At 35.7% G+C, this 19,786-nt stretch overlaps 1 protein-coding gene across 1 annotated transcript in view; it reads left to right on the top strand.

Annotated features, from left to right (window-relative positions):
• The window catches only part of ksr2 (kinase suppressor of ras 2), a 123,525-nt gene that overhangs the window by 18,297 nt on the left and 85,442 nt on the right, over nt 1-19,786 (top strand). Inside the window, exon 3 of the mRNA XM_067407489.1 lies at nt 1,479-1,629. Coding sequence (XP_067263590.1) covers nt 1,479-1,629 — 151 coding nt within the window. The remainder of the gene's footprint in view (nt 1-1,478; nt 1,630-19,786) is intronic.

Below are 19,786 nucleotides of genomic sequence, written 5' to 3'. Positions count from 1 at the left end.
CTGATTTTGAATGGTAACTTATAAACATTTAAAGAAAGCTACCTACTGTGAGTTGTTCTTTTTTAAGCCATCAGCCCACATTATTTTCAACTTATTTGTTTCTGTATATATAATCAACATCCTTAAATCAATAGTTTTATAATAGTTTATATATATTCATCTTTTTCAATTTGATTATATAATTTGATTATATAATTTTACTTTTGTGGTTTTGTCTGATTTCAAATACTTTTTGTTTCAAGTTGTAATGCTTTGATTTGGCTCATGGCTTATAACTCTTAAAGATCTTTTTAATGATCCCTATGGAAAAAGTGAATGGGAAAAAAATACTTTAGGAACCAAGGCTGTGAGAAGAGTAAATTTGAATGAATTAAAAGCTAAAATGATGTTATATGCCATATTTTATTTTATACATTTCCCAAGGGGCAAAAAAACCCTATTTAAGATGCTGAAGTTGAGTGTTTGATATGTAGTTATATGGCATCTTGCATGCTGAAAGGTTGTAGGTTTGAACCTGTCACCACTGAGAAAAGCACTTAACCTCATGTTAATAAGGCAATAAATCCATTGTAATTTATTGTTGATAACAGGATCAGTATTCAGTAATTGTATGTGTTGCTGACATATGTATAAGTCCAAGTTAAGTCTTTTGTCATAAGTCCATTTCAAGTTTCAAATAGTTTTTTTTTTAATATTCTGTAGGTTAGTATTATAAACCCTTTAAAATAATTTAATAAATTAAGTTTACTTAAAAAGAGGTATTATTTCATTATAACTCATTTATTAATATTTTTTTACACTAACATGTTTTTTTTTCTTTCCATTACTGCCTTTGAATATTTCTTCTGCAATTTCTTTCATTTTCCCATATTATTTTTATACTATTACATATTTTCCCAAGTCTCTAATGCTCAGTAATATTGTGAAAACAATAATATTGTGAAATATTATTACAATTTAAAATTATGATTTTCTATTTTAATGTATTTTAAAATGTGATTTATTCCTGTGATGCGAAGCAAAATTTTCAGCATCATTACTCCAGTCTTAAGTGTCACATGATCCCTCAGAAATCATTCTAATATACTGATTTGATACTCAAGAATCATTTCTTATTATCAATGTTGAAAACAGTTACTGCTTAATATTTTTATGGAAACCATGATGTGATTTTATCAGGATTCGGCATGAATAGAAAGTTCAAAAGAACAAAATTTATTTGAAATAGAAATCTTTTGTAACAATGTAAACATCTTTACTGTCACTTTTGATCAATTTAATGCATTCACACTGAATAAAAGTATTAGTTTCTTAAAAATAAAAAAACTTACTGACCCTGAACCCTTAATACCATTTTAACAAATACTATTTTTTGAAAGTTGTATTTGAAATCCACTTGGCTTTTCAGCCTAGGTCAACTGGCATATCTCAGACCCGTCCCATCACTGATCAGTTGTGTGTACATGTGTTTGTTGTAGGAGATCTCCCCGGGTGAGCTGACTCTCGAGGCACTATTGGAGATGTCGGATGAGCAGGTGTGTGAGACGCTGCAGAAGTTTGGAGCGAGTGATGAAGAATGTGCTCGGCTCAATGCCTCGCTCACATGTCTACGATCAGCCCACAAATCAGGTGAGTTCACAGGATGCAGCTAAGAATATCACCAGACTGTTCTGTAAGCCTTCATACAGTCCTGAATTACTGACAGTGCTATTACAAAATGTAGTGATGGTATGTGGTAATATCTGTCTTAAAAAAAACTATCTATCTACCTGCTTATGGCAAAAAGTACAGAAATGGATGAAAGCACATAGTACAGAATTACTGGAATAGATCATTAGAAGGGGGTATCTACCAGTGTTGGGGATATTACGCTAAAAAAAGTAATTGAATACTAGCTACTAATTACATCTTCAACAGTGTAATTAGATTACTGCACAAATTACTGAGAAAGTATTGCATTTCTTATTACTAATTACTTTCTAAATTCCATTTCGACCTCCACCAGTTGAACAATACAAGGATAGACATGAAATGGCTCTTTTAATGCTTTTATATAAATAATAAAAAAATTGCATAAATTATTCTTGAACTGATCAAAGTATTTAAAGGGAGACTTTAAAACCATGCATTTTAATATAAGATGGTAAATTTTGATGTTAAATCTACTATTGTTTTAAATAGAATTGTTCTACTGTCTATATGGTATTTAATGCAATTACATCAGAAGTAACTGTAATTAAATTACAGAAACATTAAGAGTAATCCCTTACTTTATATTTTCAAGGGAAAAGCAATTAAATAACAGCAACACAGTTGAGGTATGGTGTGTTCTACCAGAGAACGTCCAGAAGAGGGCAACACAATGCTGAGTTTCATTATTGTGGACTGGGGTGTAAAAAGATCTTTGTTGTATAATGCATCTGATTTTACTTAATATGATGCATTTAGTGACACAGAAGGTTGTCTTTATTTTGTATTTTAGTTTATTAATTACAGGCGGGACGGACTGAGAAGTGAGCTTTGTGCTTGAAGTCAAAATGATTTTTTTGTTTTTAAAACATCTTTTATGCTCATCAAGGCTGCATTTATTTGACCTAAAAAATAGTAAAAGCAGTAGTATTGTGAAATATTATTAAATTTAAAAAGCTTTCTATTTGTACATGATCAGCAACAATACTCAGGTAGGCTGTGGCGTTTTTAAACGATGCTCTTGGCCAAAAGTGTGCCAAGAAAATCTCCCTCACACCATTACACCACCAGCACCTGCTTGAACCATTGATACAAGGCATGGATGGATCCATGCTTTCATGTTGTTTACGCCAAATTCTGACCCTACCATCTGAACGTAGCAGCACTAAACAAGGCCAGGCAATGTTTTTCCAATCTTCTACTGTCCAATTTTGGTGAGCCCATATGAATTGTAGCCTCAGTTTCCTGTTTTTCCCTATTCTGATGCTCAGTTTGAACTTCAGCAGATCGTCTTGACCATGTCTACATGCCTAAATGCTTTGAGTTGCTGCTTCTATGTGATTGGTTTTTTAGATATTTGCATTAACGGGCAGTTGAATAGGTGTACCTAATAAAGTGGCAGATGAGCGTAGTTAATTATAGTACTACTATTACTATTAATAAAAACAATTAATACTTGTAAATTGCTTGTATTTGCACAGATTTTTTTTTTTTACCAATTTAATCATTTACCCCATGAATCTCATATTTTAGAAAATCATTAGAATTAAGATTTTTCAGCAGTATATTTTATGCTCACTCTAAAAAATGCTGGGTTAAAAACTACCCAAGCTGGGTAAAATATGGACAAACCCAGCAGGTTGGGTTAAAGTGCACCTATTATGCCCTTTTTCACAAGATGTGATATAAGTCTCTGGTCTGGTCAAGTTTCAGCTTAAAATACCCCACAAATTTGACCCTATTTAGGGGTGAGCAAAAACATGCCTTTTACTATATTACTATATTGCTGGCTAAAAAAAATAAATCCAAAATTGGTTGAAAAAAATGGCTGGGTGAAAACAACCCAATCCCTGGGTTTGTCCATATGTAACCCAGCATTTTTAGAGAATAAGAAAATAAAAAACATAACTAACTGAGTGATACTTAATTCAATCCCTAGTTCATACATTCATTCAGTTAAAAGTTTTAATTAAATTAGACTTTTCTCCAGATGTTTTCGCTGCAGTGAGCTTCAGGGCTGTGTTTATACATGCTGTATGTAAGGTACCTCAGAGCTTGTTCATTGTGTGTATTTCTACCACTGGAGGGCAGCATTGTATCAGCTCTGAAATACAGCACAGTTTGATAACAGTGTTAGGTAACATCACACTTTAAATGAACGGAAAGAGCTCTCTCGCAGTGTATGTCCTCTGCCTCCACAGCTGGAGATGATTGTTCCTGCTCTTACCTGAAAAAGATTTGATTGAAGGAAGTGTTTCTGCAGATGTTCAAATCTCAGTCCAGGTTAAGATGTCACCAGTTTGTGAAGTTAGAAGAGCTTGATAACTGATGCTAAATTAATTGAAGGACTGGGTTGTGCTTTTTGCATTTTGTTCTTAATCGATCCATAGATCTGTAAAGTGTTACCACATCTCTCATGTATTATAATACCACAAGTTAATGTTTTGCAAATGATTAGTGATTTGTTTGATGTATATCGGACAGATTAATAATAGACCCAGGGGCGTAGTTTGTGGGGGGGATGGGGGGGAGGTAACCCCCCCCAATATTCAAATGCTTCAGTTACAACCCCCCCAATATTTCAACATAAAAATCACCATAGATCAGATGAAAAATATGTAGAATTAATTTATTTTGAAGCAATAATTTCGTTTCTATTGAAATATGAGTTCGTCATAATAAATTAGAGAAAAAAATACCTCCCCCTCCATTGAACCGATTGGTAACGTCCAACCAATGCGTGTCGCACTTTCACCAAAACAACGCGAATGGCGCTCTACTGTTTGAATGAGAGAGCACGGGTAGCTCAAAAAATGAAGAGAACCGCTTCCCAGCCGACTATATTAAACTGCTGGTCAAAGAGAGACGTTAAAAAGAATAAAGCATGTACTGAGAAGGAGGTATGAAAACATTGTAATAGCTAGGTACACTCCACATATATTTTAGCTAGCTAGCCCATTGCAATTCAGCCATAGCTAACAGTGTAACTGCAACCAGTTACCAAAACAGCCGTCTGTTTTGTTAGTTCATGTTTTAATAGTGTCTGTATTTATCAATGACAAAAGTATTCACATCGGTGTTTGTTTTCTTCCTAAATTAATCTGACTTTTGAACGAATTGGCTGAATGAACGATTTAAGTGACTGACTCAAAAAAAACCGAATCGCTGCCGCCTACTGGCTGTGTTAATATTTAACATAATTTCTTTCTTTTTAGAATTACAGTTATGTTAGAATTTGATGAATGATTATACATAAATTTCATAAAGTTATGATAGATAGATAGATAGATAGATAGATAGATAGATAGATAGATAGATAGATAGATAGATAGATAGATAGATAGATAGAAAATAAATTATCCAATAAACGTTACACACAAAACAGATTATTATAAAAAACAAAAACGTTCAACCCCCCAGCATTTTTTAGAGTGAGCAAAAAATACCAACGTTCAACCCCCCCAATGTTGAAACCAAATCTACGCCCTTGAATAGACCCAGCTGACATCACACCACGCTGAGTTCTGGGTAACTTCTTTGTTTATTCTTTGCATCTTTCTCACCTTTTTCACCCCTGATGTGTTTGCATCCCTGCAGATAGATTTCCCTTTAGTCAGTTCCAAAATATACCGACCACTTTGTTCATGGATGATGCAAACATAATGCATTTTGAGGGAATATTGTTTAAAATAAATTATAGTTGAAACTTTATTTAGCAATTTTATTATTTTATTACATACGCACATACACACAGTTGTGGTCAGAATTATTGGCAAACTTGGTAAATATAATCAAAGAAGGCTGTGAAAATACATCTGCATTGTTTATCCTTTTGATCTTTCATTAAAAAAATCACAAAAAAATAACCTTTCATTGAAGTAAAACTAATGAATGTGGGGAAAATTACATTATGAAATTAATGTTTCTCTGTAATACATGTCGGCAACAATTATTGGCACCCCTAGATATTCTTATGAGTAAAATATATCTAAGTATATTCCCATTTATATTTACAATTTTTAGCAGGGTGACTAGGAACATGAAATTGTCCAGCCATGACTTTCACAGGAGTGTAAATATGAGGAAACACAAATGCCAAATTCCCTTAATCATTCATCACAATGAGTAAAACCAAAGAATATAGTTCTGATGTGCAGCAAAAGATTGTTGAGCGACACAAAATAGAAAGTGGGTGTAAGAAAATAGCTAAAGCATTGAAATTCCAATTTCCACCATCAGGGCAATAATTAAGAAGTTTCAATCAACTAAAGATGTTACAAATCTGCCTGGAAGAGGACGTGTGTCTAAATCCTCCTAATGCACGGTGAGGAGGAATGTTTAAGTGGCCAAAGACTCTCCAAGGATCACAGCTGGAGAGTTGCAGAGATTAGTTGAGTCTCGAGTCTCAGAAAGACTAAAAAAATGATCAAACAGCACCTACATCCCCACAAGTTGTTTGGGAGGCTTTCAAGAAAAATCCTCTGCTCTCATCCAAAAACTGGATAAGCTGGACTGGGTTCTGTGGTCAGATGAAACTAAAAAATAGTTTTTTTGGCAGCAAACCCACCAGATGGCTTTGGTGCAAACAGAGATAAAAAGTACCCCATGCCTATGGTTAAATTTACTGCTGGATCTTTATTGATGTGGGCCTTTTTTTTTCCTGCTGGAGGTCCTGGACATCTTGTTCAGATACATGGCACCATGGATTATATCAAATACCAACAGATCAACAGATGTAAATCAAAACTTGACGATCTCTACTAGAAATCTTATAATGGGCCGTGGTTGGCTCTTCCATGACCATCCCAGTCCCCTGACCCCTCAACATGGAGCTGGGAATCTGAAGGATCTGGAGAGATTCTGTATGGAGGAATGGTCTCTGATCTCTTGTCAGGTGTTCTCCAAACTCATCAGGCATTATAGGTGAAGACTCAGAGCTGTTATCTTGGCAAAAGGAGGTTGAAAAAAGTATGGAATAAAATGAATTGTGGCCAATGTGTATTAGAGAAAAACATTCATTTAATAATAAGATTTTCCCTCCATTTTCAATAGTTTTACTTCAATGAAAGGTTAGATTTTAGATTTTATTAATAAAAGGTCAAAAGGGTTAACAATGCAGATTTATTTTCACAGCTTTCTTTGTTCATATTTACCAGTGGTCAAAGACAAAAGTTCCCTCTGGGAAACTCAAAAATGTCTGTGTTGACCAACAGAGGGCAGCAAAGCTTTTTCAGTCTGATAGTATGTTAGAATAAGGATTGCGGGTAAACAAAGGAGAATTATTCTGGCATGTTCCTTTGCAGGTGAATTATATCACGCATACTACTTTGCACAAGCCTTATGGTGTTTTTTTTTAAGTAAACTTTTATTCGAGTGTTTGTTTACAGGCTTTTCTCCATCTGTTCAGGTATCCTGATACAAAAAAAGTGGTGATAAAATGTAATGCAGTTTGCTGTCATTGAATCTCTACAGCAATTCCATGTTACCCTCTCATCAGATATTTCTTTCCTCTATTGACTCTGTATTTGCTTTGAGTAGCATTAGTGAGACCGCCCCGGAGTGCCTGATTTTTCTCAAACGTGGATTCCCGCTGTGATAGTGCTCAAAAACAGCGCTAACCGCCTATTGCACTGTTGAAAGTGTGATCAGGCTGGATTGCTTTGTTTAAAGGCAGGCTTAGAGATGCTTTTAAGATGCTGGTAGCTTGTTGAGGACACAGCACGGCCTCCTCCAGGGTTCAGCAGAGGTGCCACACAAGGACTATGGGGGATTCCAGCTGTCATGAAAGCGTGGTGTATAATTTAGAAATCGCACCTCTCTTCATCTTGATTTCTTTTACTTTCTCACTCTCATTCTCCGTCTGCCACTCTATACCCCCCTCGTTCTCATCTCTGCTGTGTCTTTATTCAGACTCTGATTCATTTAAATGAATAGATCACCTAAAAATGAGAATTCTGTCATCATTTACTCACTCTCATGTCATTCCAAACCCACTTGGGACATTGTTTCTTCTGTGATCCAAGCTGCTCTTTTCATCCAATGAAAGTGAATAGTGACCAGGGATGTCGAGCAAGATTATCAGTGAATAAAGACTTATACAATATGTTGGTCTGTTCCTCACATAACGCTATTATAAGGATTCAGAAGACTTAAAAATAATATAGTACATAAGTCATATGGACTATTTTTATGATTCTTTATGGAGCTTTTTAAAGAAAGCAGCCCAAAGATTAGTTTAAACCTTTCCTTTTGTTTTCCACGAAAGAAAGAAAGTATACTAAACTGAATAAGTGATTTTAGCGAGTTTGAGACCTCACATCTCACTGCATTCCAGAGAGAAAACGAAAAACTAATTTTGTTAAACAGGTTTCCTGTTTGTGGAAGAGGCAGAGCAAAGCAGCGCAAGGGAATCAATCATCTATCTTGTTTTGTTTTGTAACCTAATACAATTAAAGGTGCAATATGTAAGAATTTTGCAGTAAAATATCCAAAAACCACTAGGCCAGTGTAATATATTTTGTTCACTTGAGTACTTACAATATCCCAAATGTTTGCAACTATTTGTAAATTGTGAGAAAATTGCAATTTTAGCCTTCCTTCGGTTTCCTGTTTTATTTTGTAGAAACGCTTTAATAGTTTAAAAGTTAACAAGTGTTTGGTTACATTTATAGACAGAAAACTAATTATTGTTATATAGCTCAACACGTTTAGTCTTATTGTTTAATATATCTTATTGTCACACACACATATTTTTTTTATTTTTTGCGAGTACCATGCTTTACCATGCCTCAGAGAAAAACACTATTTTGTCAAGTAGCTAACATAAGCATAATCAGATGCAGCTTTATTTTTAGTAACAATAGTACAGCATTTTCTCCATCATACAATACGTTTTAAAATTAATTGCATGCCATTTATCAACACAAGCCATCCAGTATTTAATATGATCGATCTATCTTACTGCAGTGTGTAACAGTGTCTCACAGCAGCTGCCGAGCGAACGCACAGATCAACATCATAACATCATTTTCAACACACTCAAATGTATCTAATATGATAAACAGAGCTGCGTTACCTCATACTCCGGATAAGCGGAAGCGGCGCCGGCGACTGTGTCATAATAAAAGTTCAGCTGCTCGTGTGTTGCTCAATCGCTCCAGCAGCCTCGTTCAGCTCCAACAACACTCGCCCTGTTCTGCTTCATACTACAGTAATGTTAATAATCGCATCCATGAACATGATTTCTTCCTGAGTTCTATCCCTATTCAATTCCACCGGCCATTGAGGTGAAGACCACATGTCCCAAGATTCCGCGCTCAAACTTGGCATCATCGATCTTAGCCTTTGTTTTGAATAGGCCTCTAGTGACCTCGAGCGGACAGAAAATATTACATAGTGCACCTTTAAATAAAAGATATATATATATATATATATATATATATATATATATATATATATATATAGGTTCTCCCAAATATTTACACTGTAATTCAAGGGGGTTGTGACTTTCTAGAATAGAGTCTGTCGTCTGCTGTAACATTCCCTTCGATGTACAGGGGAGAAATCACTTTTTCTGGTTTGAGGGATTTCTGTTTTATCTTTTAAAAGACATACACCATAGCGAAAGTGGAAAGTCACATCTCAGCCATTTTCCAAGACCTTTCAATACTATGTACCAATTTCACGTTCAGCATGTCAGCATTTATATATCTACAGATTATAAAGATCAGGTGTGTAACACTGCCCATCTTGCTATTTTATTGAGCTCCCATTGTTGGACAAAACTCACTTTCATCTAATTTACTTTTGAATAGGCAGTTTATACATTACAAAAATGTTTTTTTTTTTTTTTTTAAACATTAAGTGCCCAAAATTTCTCAAGACAAATCTGTTTTGTACAAAATTAGTTTACGTTATGTATTTGCTCCAGATGAGCATGGTGTGTTTTCAAAAGCACTAAATAAACTATCAGTGCTGTTTTCAATCTATACCAAGAGTTAGAAAACCCTACTTTATTCACAGTGCCTCTGGCCTTGAAGATATATTTATTCACTTTGAGCATCTCATAGACATTTAAACATGATTTTATGACTGAATAAGAGAGATTGTGTACAACAGACGGCCACACATCTGATCTGATCTGATCTGGAGGCAACCCTCAGACACTTATGAGTTAAGTAAGCAAAGTAATAGGAAAAGAATATATTTTTCATTGAGATAAAAGCTCAAATTTATTTTCTTGAGTCAGTTAGCATGCTGGTGAGTTGCATTCACAATTCTAATTGTGTCTTTGTTTTACCCACAATCCTCCCCTGCAGGCTTCCTCATTGTAAATGCTGCTTATCATCCATATTAGTGTGTAACTGGGATGTATGTTTTCAATTGCCCACAAATGCAGCCCCTCAAACAGCTTTACAAATAATCTGTTTTTCAGAAGAGGCATTGCCACAAATATTCACCCCAAAGTGGCAGTTTTTATAAAAGAAACATATAAACAGGAAAAACATTTTATATAAACCATGACACTTCTCATTACCTGTCTTTAAACAAATATCCCAGGTTCAATACAATTTAAGCTCTGTCATCAGCATCTTTGCGCTGCAGTCTTAAAAACAAAGAGAAAATGTGTGTCCAGTAATGCACTTACAATAGGTTGTTTGCACATGACGTCACAGCAGCAGCGCGAATGAGTCTGGAGGGCAGGGAGTGATGTTTCTATATAGGAATCCTATTAAAAACTCAAAATTTGCATGTTTTGCATCGTTTATGGTTGCTCAAATCGATAAAATCGAGAACCCAGAAAGTGTTTATATCGTTTACATAACTTATACCATTTTTTATAACTTATTTAGTTTTTTAACTTTAAAAGTTGTCGCCTTTAATAGCGTTTTGCGTCTGCTGATACTTAAATGAATATGGATACCTGCTTACCTTTTGACTTGGTTAAATATTCACATTCTTCATGCTATCGTTTGCAGGGAAGAGAAGATATTTTATCCTATTTAATGGACTATATGCACGGGTTACTTCCTGGTTGTAGTTAAGCCAGCTCGAGCACTTCCGGTGAACTGTTAGCTATTCATTCTGTAGTTGTTGTACATCGACAGAAAACCATCTATGGTTGACTTTTTAATGTTGTATTTATATTTTAATGTAGTTATCACATTTACCTAATTTGCCAATAAACCAGTTTTATTGATTGCAATAAAGACGAAGCTATTGGGACTGTTTAAAAATGCCTTGTCTGTAATTAGACACGCACACACATTTTTTCCCAGCACTTCAAATGTTATTTTTAATGTGATGACCACAAACATTATTTGTTCATCCTTCTGAGATTGTCCCCATTGTAAAACCGAAGGTTTAAAAATATAGGAAATTTAACATTTGATAGAAAACACTTATCTAAAAATAAAAAAGACAGTAATTAGCATTTTAACCTCCAGATGGCGGCAAAGTAGCATTTATTTGCGCACATATCAGCCATTTCCTCTAAACGTTTTTCACTTCGTTTTTGACTAAATATTAAACATTAAAAAAATAACTAGGTTTAAAATACATTTTGTCAATGTGAAGTATGAAATACTCACAAAATCTTACGAAAAACAATAACTTTTATTGTGAATTACACAGAAAGTGAGCACCGCGCTCTCCCTTTGTAATCACTGCAGATGTCAGTCAGTGCAGTGCAAGATCAATGATTTCAGCACACTTGTGAAAACACACATTTATTCAATTAATCTACCTAAAGCGCACAATAAATATTTAATTTTTGAAGCTTTTTTTCCACATAAAAGTGTGAAAACTAATGGTCGAATTGAATTTAGCCGAGGAGGAACATTGAGGTACATCTTTATTTATTTATTTTTTATGCTGTCTTACGTTTGAATAACTAAATTAATGCTATGTTTGACTATTTAAGTGACTATATTTTGATTATAAACTAAGTATTACACTACTGATGCTCAACACACCAGCAAATTACATCTCACCGGAAGTTTTCGAGCTGGCTTATATTAATGCGGAAGTTCTAAAGAACGCTCCGTGCATATAGTCCATTATAATTTGGTGTTTTCACTTCAGTTTTGTAGTATTCTGTTCACAATGTTGATCTGGTTACCATGAGAACAGTGTCACACGCTGCTGCTTCAGCCATCGTATGGTAGAAAATGTCCAAATAAAATAAATGTGTTCAACAAGCTGACAGAAGTCGATCCATTTATTTGTTGGAAGCGTGTAAATGTAACTAGTTTTAATGTTGTTTTTGTAAATATTCACTTTCCCATATGACGACGGAGGAGAATCGGAGGGTCACGTTCAGGACACAGACACGCTGTATTTTTGTATTTATTTCAACAAATGACAACCAAAATCAAACCCATAGAAGCTCGTCAACAGTTTTGAAGTGGCTGTGTGCAAGTTATAATCATTCACAAGCCGATCTCATACTCTAAAACATAATGTTAATTATTACACAAAAACCAAATACAAAACTCAGTAAAGTATGTGATTATTTTGAGTGAAAGGCAGTGGGTTTATTTATGACATTATTACATTTGCTAGACGTCTTCCCTCACCTTCTCAACCAAGGCGAAAATTGTACCGTCCTTTTTTTCCACGAACGATATCGTGAGTTCCTATTACAATTCTTGATTGAGCATAAATGACCTACATTGGCGACATTTTTCACAATTACGACAGAAAATCAAAATACTGCTCTAACTTCACAGTAGAAAGGCAGCGCGATATAAACAAACCCAGACTAGAACTGAACACGGCGTGACGGCAGCTTCACATCCTCTATATCTGCCTCCTCGATGGCAGGAAAGTCTTTTAATTCAGTGGAAAAGTCGCTCCTCTTCATAACATAAGGATCACATCCAACATATGTTGTGATTATCTGTTCATACCTTTCTAAACCAGCACAGAAAGGACTTTTCTCCATCTCTTCCATTCTAATTTTCACTGCTTGCCCTCCACCGGAATTTCGCGCGTCACCAGAACCACGTGATTGCAAACAACCTATAGGGCTAGTTCCACATTACCATAAAAATTCCATTTATAATTTCAGTGTAATCTCTTAGAATTTTTGAACTAGGATAAGATGCTGTCAATAGAGCTTACTTAAATTTCTTATGTTCACAAAGGCTGCAGTTATTTAATCAAATACACAGTGAAATATTATTACAATATAAAATAGCTGTTTTCTGTTTGAATTTATTTAGGGCCCGAGGACCGATGGTGTGAAGATGGTGTCAGTCAATTATTCTTCTTCTCTAAAATGATCGCATTTTTGAGGGCCCAAACGTGCTCGAAAACTCATGAAACTTTGCACACGTGTCGGAAGTGCTGAAAATGTACATCTGATATGGGTTTCTGAATTAGGTGTGGCAAAATGGCTCGATAGCGGCACCTACAAAATTTCAATTAGGTGCCCTTCGCACTACATTTCACGTACAGGTATGAAATTTGGTAGACACATGTAACAGCCCAATACCTACAAAAAAGTCTCTCAGTGCAAAATCTGAAAACCCAACAGGAAGTGAGATATTTTGCACAATTTTTGCAGTTTTTGCCATTTCCAGACGTTGTACTTTAACAAACTCCTCCTAGAGATTTTATCAGATCAACATCGTATTTGGTCAGTTTAATCTAAAGGCCTTGGCGAATTGCAAAGATTTTGAGTTTTCACTGGAGGGTGTGTCCGTGGCGGCCTGACAAAGTTTGATGTTTCGCCATGAAACAGGGAGTTGTTGTAACTCGGGCATACAATGTAGGATCTACCCTAAAATTCACATTTTATTAGATTCCTGGCCATGCCAACATTCAGTTACAGTTATAGCGTCACCTGCGGGCAACAGGAAATGACGTGTTTTACACTGAGATTTAACCAGATCAACATCATATGTTGTCAGTCTAATCTGAAGACCTTAGCGATGATATGTTGCAAGGACCTTGAGTTTTCGTTGAAGGGCGTGTCCGTGGCAGCCTGACGAGTTCTGGTGTTTCACCATGAAACAGGAAGTTGTTGTAATTCAGGCATACAATGTCTGATCTGCTCCAGACTTCATGTTTGATAATAGTCCTGGCCTGAAGACATCTACATGGCAATATTCAGTTACAGTCAAAGCGCCACCTGTTGGCAGCAGGAAGTGTGGCACTTGGACATGACTTTGCCATAATTCTCCTGTATTTACTCACTTACTCGCCCACTGTTCACAGTTTTCCTAAGGCCAACAGGTAGCGGTGAGCCCATGTGCGAGGACCCTTTTATCACTGCTTGCAGCTTTAATTTAAAATGTAATTTATTCCAGTGATGTAAAGCTGAATTTTCAGCATCATTACTTCAGTCTTCAGTGTCACATGATCCTTTCAGAAATCATTCTAATATGCTGATTTGCTGATCAAGAAACATTTCTTCTTATTATTAACATTATCAATGTTGAAAACAGTTGTGCTGCTTAATATTTTTGTAGAAACCGTGATACATTTTTTATTATTATTTTTTTAAAATCAGGATACTTTGAGTAGAAAGTTCAAAACAACTGCATTTATTTGAAATATAAATGTTTTGCTTTTTTTTTCAATTTAATGCATCCTTGCTAAATAAAATCATTAAAAACTTACTGACCCCAAACCTTTTGACTGATATTATAAAGTGTAACACATAAAATGCCTTTGATATGCATCTAAAACAAAGAAGTATATAAAAAAAAGTCAACAAAGGAATTATATACTTGCTTTGCAGGCTGACAGAGGGTTTGTTCATGGTCTCAGTGAAGCCTATCCAGTTCATCTTAGTTAAAGGCATGTTTGGTTAGAGAGACAAAATATATCAAATGTCTTTTTGAACTGATTCACGTGTCATTTCCTGTCTGTCAGGATTCTGTCCACTCTGGAGGGCTCAGTCTTTATAATTAGCCCTGTCTTGACACAAATATCACTGCTAAGTCATATTCATAGTCGTCGTGTCATGTAGTCAAAGTCATGTTGCTTTATTATTAGAGCAGAACCTAATTAACGGCATTAGGAAATGATAATGTATGGGCAAACCGCGGGGGCTACGAGTTGTCTTGACACCTCTCATGAGTTTTTTTGGTGACATTAATGGCAGTATCTTTGACTTGTGATAATGGCATTGCTAATCGAGATGCTAACAGAAGTATCCACGTGTCCCTTTGTAGCAGTTGCATAAGGCACTGTTGCTAGGCAATGGTTGTGACTGCAAATGTATTGTTTCAGAAATGTTGACATGTTCTCATTAGGATTTGCTGGATCATTATTGGTCGACTTTCCTTCTTTGTGTTCAGTTTGGACATTATGTCATTAGTGGTGTTATAAGGCTCATAGTTAGGATTGGGGATTTGAACCAACCTTTAACCCTAAGTATTCAATTTGTTCATGTAACCCATCACTCACTGTTTGTGCTACAGACCTAAATGAAAATTTAAATTAAGCGTCAAAAGTCAAATATATCCCATAGATTTGCATATATTTGTAAACAACCATGCATAATACCTTAGCAACTTATTAACAACTACTCAAAACACCTTAGGAACCTCATAACAATGCCTTGGCACAATCCCAGAACACTCTAGCGCTGCAGCGTCAAATTCTGCACGTGATTTGTAACTCAAAAATGCACCGAAACTAATAAGGAAGAACGTTTGTAACACTTACTGCGAGGCAACGCACGTCTTCAAGTGATATGTAGAATTAAATGTTTGACAATTGTTGCTTGTTTTAATAAGACACATTCATCATTTCAGGAGAACAAACACTGAGGAATTATTGACAGCTGTTGCCACAATCTACTGCACAACAGACAGATTCATTCACACCTTTCTGTAGCAAGACAGAGGTGAATCTTGAGGTTGAAAATTGACGACAGACACAACTAGGCCTACCTTGGGGTGGTGAGATGAGGATGTTTACAAAAATACATATAACAGCTTTTTAGAGATTTTTTTTTTAATCTTTGCATGCTCAATATATCAGTGGCATATCCACCAAAATTAATGTTTCCATTACTAATTTTATGTTTTAAAAGTACTAATCTGATATCTTTTCTAAGTTGTGCTTCAGGTTTACTAAGATTTTATTTTTAGACAAATTAATACTTTTATTCAGCAAGGATGTATTAAATTGATCAAAAGTGACAGTAAAGACATTCATAAAGTTACAAAGGACTTCTATTTCAAATGCTGTTCTTTTAAACTTTGTATTCAAAGAATCCTGAAAAATGCATCACTTATTTCCACAACTGCAGCACAACTGTGATATTAATAATAAATAACTGTATCTATTTTACTTCTGCCGATTGTATTTAGGCAGATAAATGTTGTTTATTTGTGAATATTATCTTGATAAAACAAATTTGTCGGTCACAGAGCTTATTTCCTGCAGTAATCCAAAAGCAAATGGAAAAATCCTAGGGAAATCAAGGCAATGCTATCTTGGCTTATGAAAATATGTTATCTTTGTAGCACTCTATTAAAGGTATAGTATGTAAAAAAATGGAGTTGCAAGAATATTGGGTCTCATTCGTGAAACATGAGAAGAATTAATTTCTAGTTTAAGTCACTCAGTACATACATAAATTGTTTTAAAGTATGTAAAACTTAATTAATTTAATTAAGTCCTCTTTTGGCAATAAAAAAATCCCCACTCAAGTCAAGTCACCTTTATTTTGTATAGCACTTCACACAATACAGATTGTTTTAAGGGTTAGTTTGCCCAAAAATGAAAATGAAATACTCATCCTCATGTTGTTCCAAACCCGTAAGACTTTTGCTCATCTTCAGAACGCAAATGAAGATCTTATTGATGAAATCTAAGAGCTTTCTCTCCCTCCATAGACAGCTACGAAACTGCCACTTTGATGCTTTGGAAAGTTCATAAAAATCACTTTATTTGATGAACAGATTTAATTTAGGCTTTTATATATTGTCATTTCTGGTCAATGTCTCACTTTTAAAATGAGCTACACATTTAGGGTAATTGTTTAGGATTGTTGTTTGTTTGTCACTCCTTAGAAATCACACTAAAAGAAAGAGAAGGATGTTGTTTAATGCTCCTTCGAGGATATGCAAAGTATTAGTAACTAGCCAAGTAGTTAGTGATTTATTTCTCATCGTGTAAGCAACTTGACATCTCAAACTTCACACATCTCCCATCGGGTCGAGCGGTGGCCATGCCTGAAACTTTGAAACTTCGAGTAGCTTGTTTGTCATCTCTTTGCTGTAATTAAAATGCTCATTTGAGCATCTTCCAGGCCATGGGGGGACTGTGAGAAGAGTCCTTCAGCTGTGCCCACTGGACCCTTCTTTAGGAGTAGCAAACACTTATCTCCCATCATGCTCAAAGAGTGGGAGTGTGTCCCCTAGAGCGAGTGTGTCTTGTAAGGGGGTTGGGGGGGGTTGTTAAGGGCCCTTGGAAAAGATTTGTGTGCAGTGAACTGTGACCGCTGAGCCGCGGTCCAGGTAGAAACCACAAGAGGGAAGGTCCTGTAATAATGTTTGTGTGTGGAGTTGGTGGATTGTGAGTTCCAAAGCAATTACAGATTAACAATCTTTGAAGGAAACTGACCATTTTTGACATTTTCTCTGTTTTCAGAAAGTTTGATTTGTAAACTCTTATTAACAATTACGTCACCGGCATCCCTTTACTCCCACAGTACTCAGCCTCACCCTACTCATCATAATGTTAATTACATACAGTTCATTTACATAAACATCACATTCAGAACTTGGTTAAATGTTAGACACATGCTAACTATCAAAGAGACTGGCATTATATACTTGCATGTACAAAATACAGTATATGTGGTCTTAAAAGTTGTGCAGACCATCCTCAACCTAACCCCAAGCTCTATTCTTCACCACAATGGTAACCCTACAAAACTAACATAACAGAATCTCCTGTAAATCCCAACATACTACATTAAAACATTAACTTATGTCTCCCTATCTTAATCCTCTACAAAAACACACAAAATAACATTTAATTTCAACATTTATTTATACAGTCTGACACAAAGCATGCTGGGAATTAGAAATCTGCTGCAAAAAACTCAATCATATTAAAAGGGGGGGATATCACACACAGTTTCTGCCAATCTCATGTTAATCTTGAGTACCTATAGAGTAGTAGTGCATCCTTCATATCTCCGAAAAGTCTTTAGTTTTACCATATTTATTAAAGACAGATACGCTGTAACGACTCTTTCCGAAAAAAGCATAGCTCCTGGAGGCGTGCCGTGGGCAGAGCTAAGAAATCAAAAGCGTGCACAGCTTTTGCGTAGAGATCGTCTACAATATCATTATAAATAAAAAGGGAACAAAAACGTTTGTGTTGTTTACATTATATGCACTTGCGCGCAGATTGCCAACAAAACACTGACATCTGATGCAGTTTTACTCACCGCCTGCGATCTGCAAATCCAGCGCCGAACTGGGACTTGTTTACAAAGCATTTATCACCGAACTTCCGGGAACAAACAAAAATATGTGTGCAACTCTGTTGCTGCCCCGGAAAAACAAACTTCATCCACTGTTCCCTTAACGCTGAGTTCTTTGGGAAGCTGAAAAAGGTAATCTTTCCCTCACAACCAAAAACACACTCCTTTAGTGACATTCCCTGAATCTCAATCAGTTCCCTAGCTCGCTAGTTCGTGAATCAGTATATCGTGAAAATGAATGTGACCAACTCCCTGATCGGTGCCCTGACTACTGAACTAGGGAGCTGATTGAGACGCACCCATTGTTGAAAAATCTCTTGGCTTCCGTATCCGGAGCGAAGCGCGTTAATGGGCGTGTTCTTGCTCTTGCTCTGGGTGATGTGTGTGCGCACACTTATCAGGGAGAAGTGCCTATACAAGGAATTCTGCCCTTTATTACGTGATAAAGGGCCATACTCTAAAATAAAACAGTAATACTCTGTCATACGTCCAACTCGTGTTTTAAAACTTTGGCCATTTTTAGTATGAGAATGCAACTCTTTAACAGTGTAAATAAGTCAGAATGCATGAAATAGCATTACCCCCCCCCCCCCCCCGCCCCTCTTAAGTTCAGCTTACTACAATGAAATTTTGAGTTCACGCAACTTTTTTCTGTTAATCACAATGTACTTTTCATTATTATTTGAGTGAAACAAACTCATTTCATGTAGTTAATTTCGCTGTTTCGGTTTTACAGTGTGTCATGCCCATGCATTCAAATCCAGCTTGTGATATGTCCTGACCTTATTCTTTATTAATAAAATTCACACTTCAAGAAAAATGTTCAATACTCATTCTGCAAGGATAGATGTATGCTTCATAAATAATTAAATTAAAGCCTAAAAATGTGTAGTCACGTGTCTGTTTTTCGGCAAATTTTCATAGGCCCTGCTCGATTTGATCACAACTAGACCAGGGAGACACATTCCCAGATTCACCTGGTGTTTTAATGTCTCTTTTGTCCACTTCCAACTACTTTCTTTGAAGGAAGGCAAGTAAATGAGTGGGTTTTGTCAGATCTTTCAATCTAATAGACAAAGTAAGCTTGTGCAATTTACATATGACAGAAAACAGAAAAACATACTGAGATCATCAGTTTTCGTTTCTGCTCTGATAGCTGCAAGACCACACTGAACGCAGTGAATGGTGAGAGAACATTGTGCTTGGTACATTTTTCATCTTCAAACCAAACTTGGGTCTTCGGTCGGCAAAGTTTAAATTTCACCTTGCTTCCCATAAAGTTTACGCGTTAGGTCGGTAGTCCGGTCGAATGTGTTTTCGACTACCTCTAGATGTGGTCCAAAGTGGACAAGTTCAAAACGTTTTAGACCATGTTTACTCCTGTATTTAGCATCGTCCAATTGTGATCGAATTTACGAAAATGCTACTTAATACCAGATGTAAACAGGGCCATAGATAAAATCCAGTCATTTTAATAGTATTGATGTGATCTCGAATTTCCCACTGCATCTACAATGAAATTACCGTAAAGTTAAAGTGCATTTTAGGAAAACATAATTTAATAAGGTGCAGAATTAAAACAATTAACTTGAATGAAAAATTGAACCACTTTTACATTTAACCTGTTAGTCGAGTTTG

This window comes from Chanodichthys erythropterus, chromosome 13 (genome assembly GCF_024489055.1).
Source record: "Chanodichthys erythropterus isolate Z2021 chromosome 13, ASM2448905v1, whole genome shotgun sequence".
Taxonomy (NCBI): Eukaryota; Metazoa; Chordata; class Actinopteri; order Cypriniformes; family Xenocyprididae; genus Chanodichthys; species Chanodichthys erythropterus.
The sequence above is the reverse complement of the archived record's forward strand: the minus strand, read 5'-3'. Positions and strand labels throughout refer to the sequence as shown.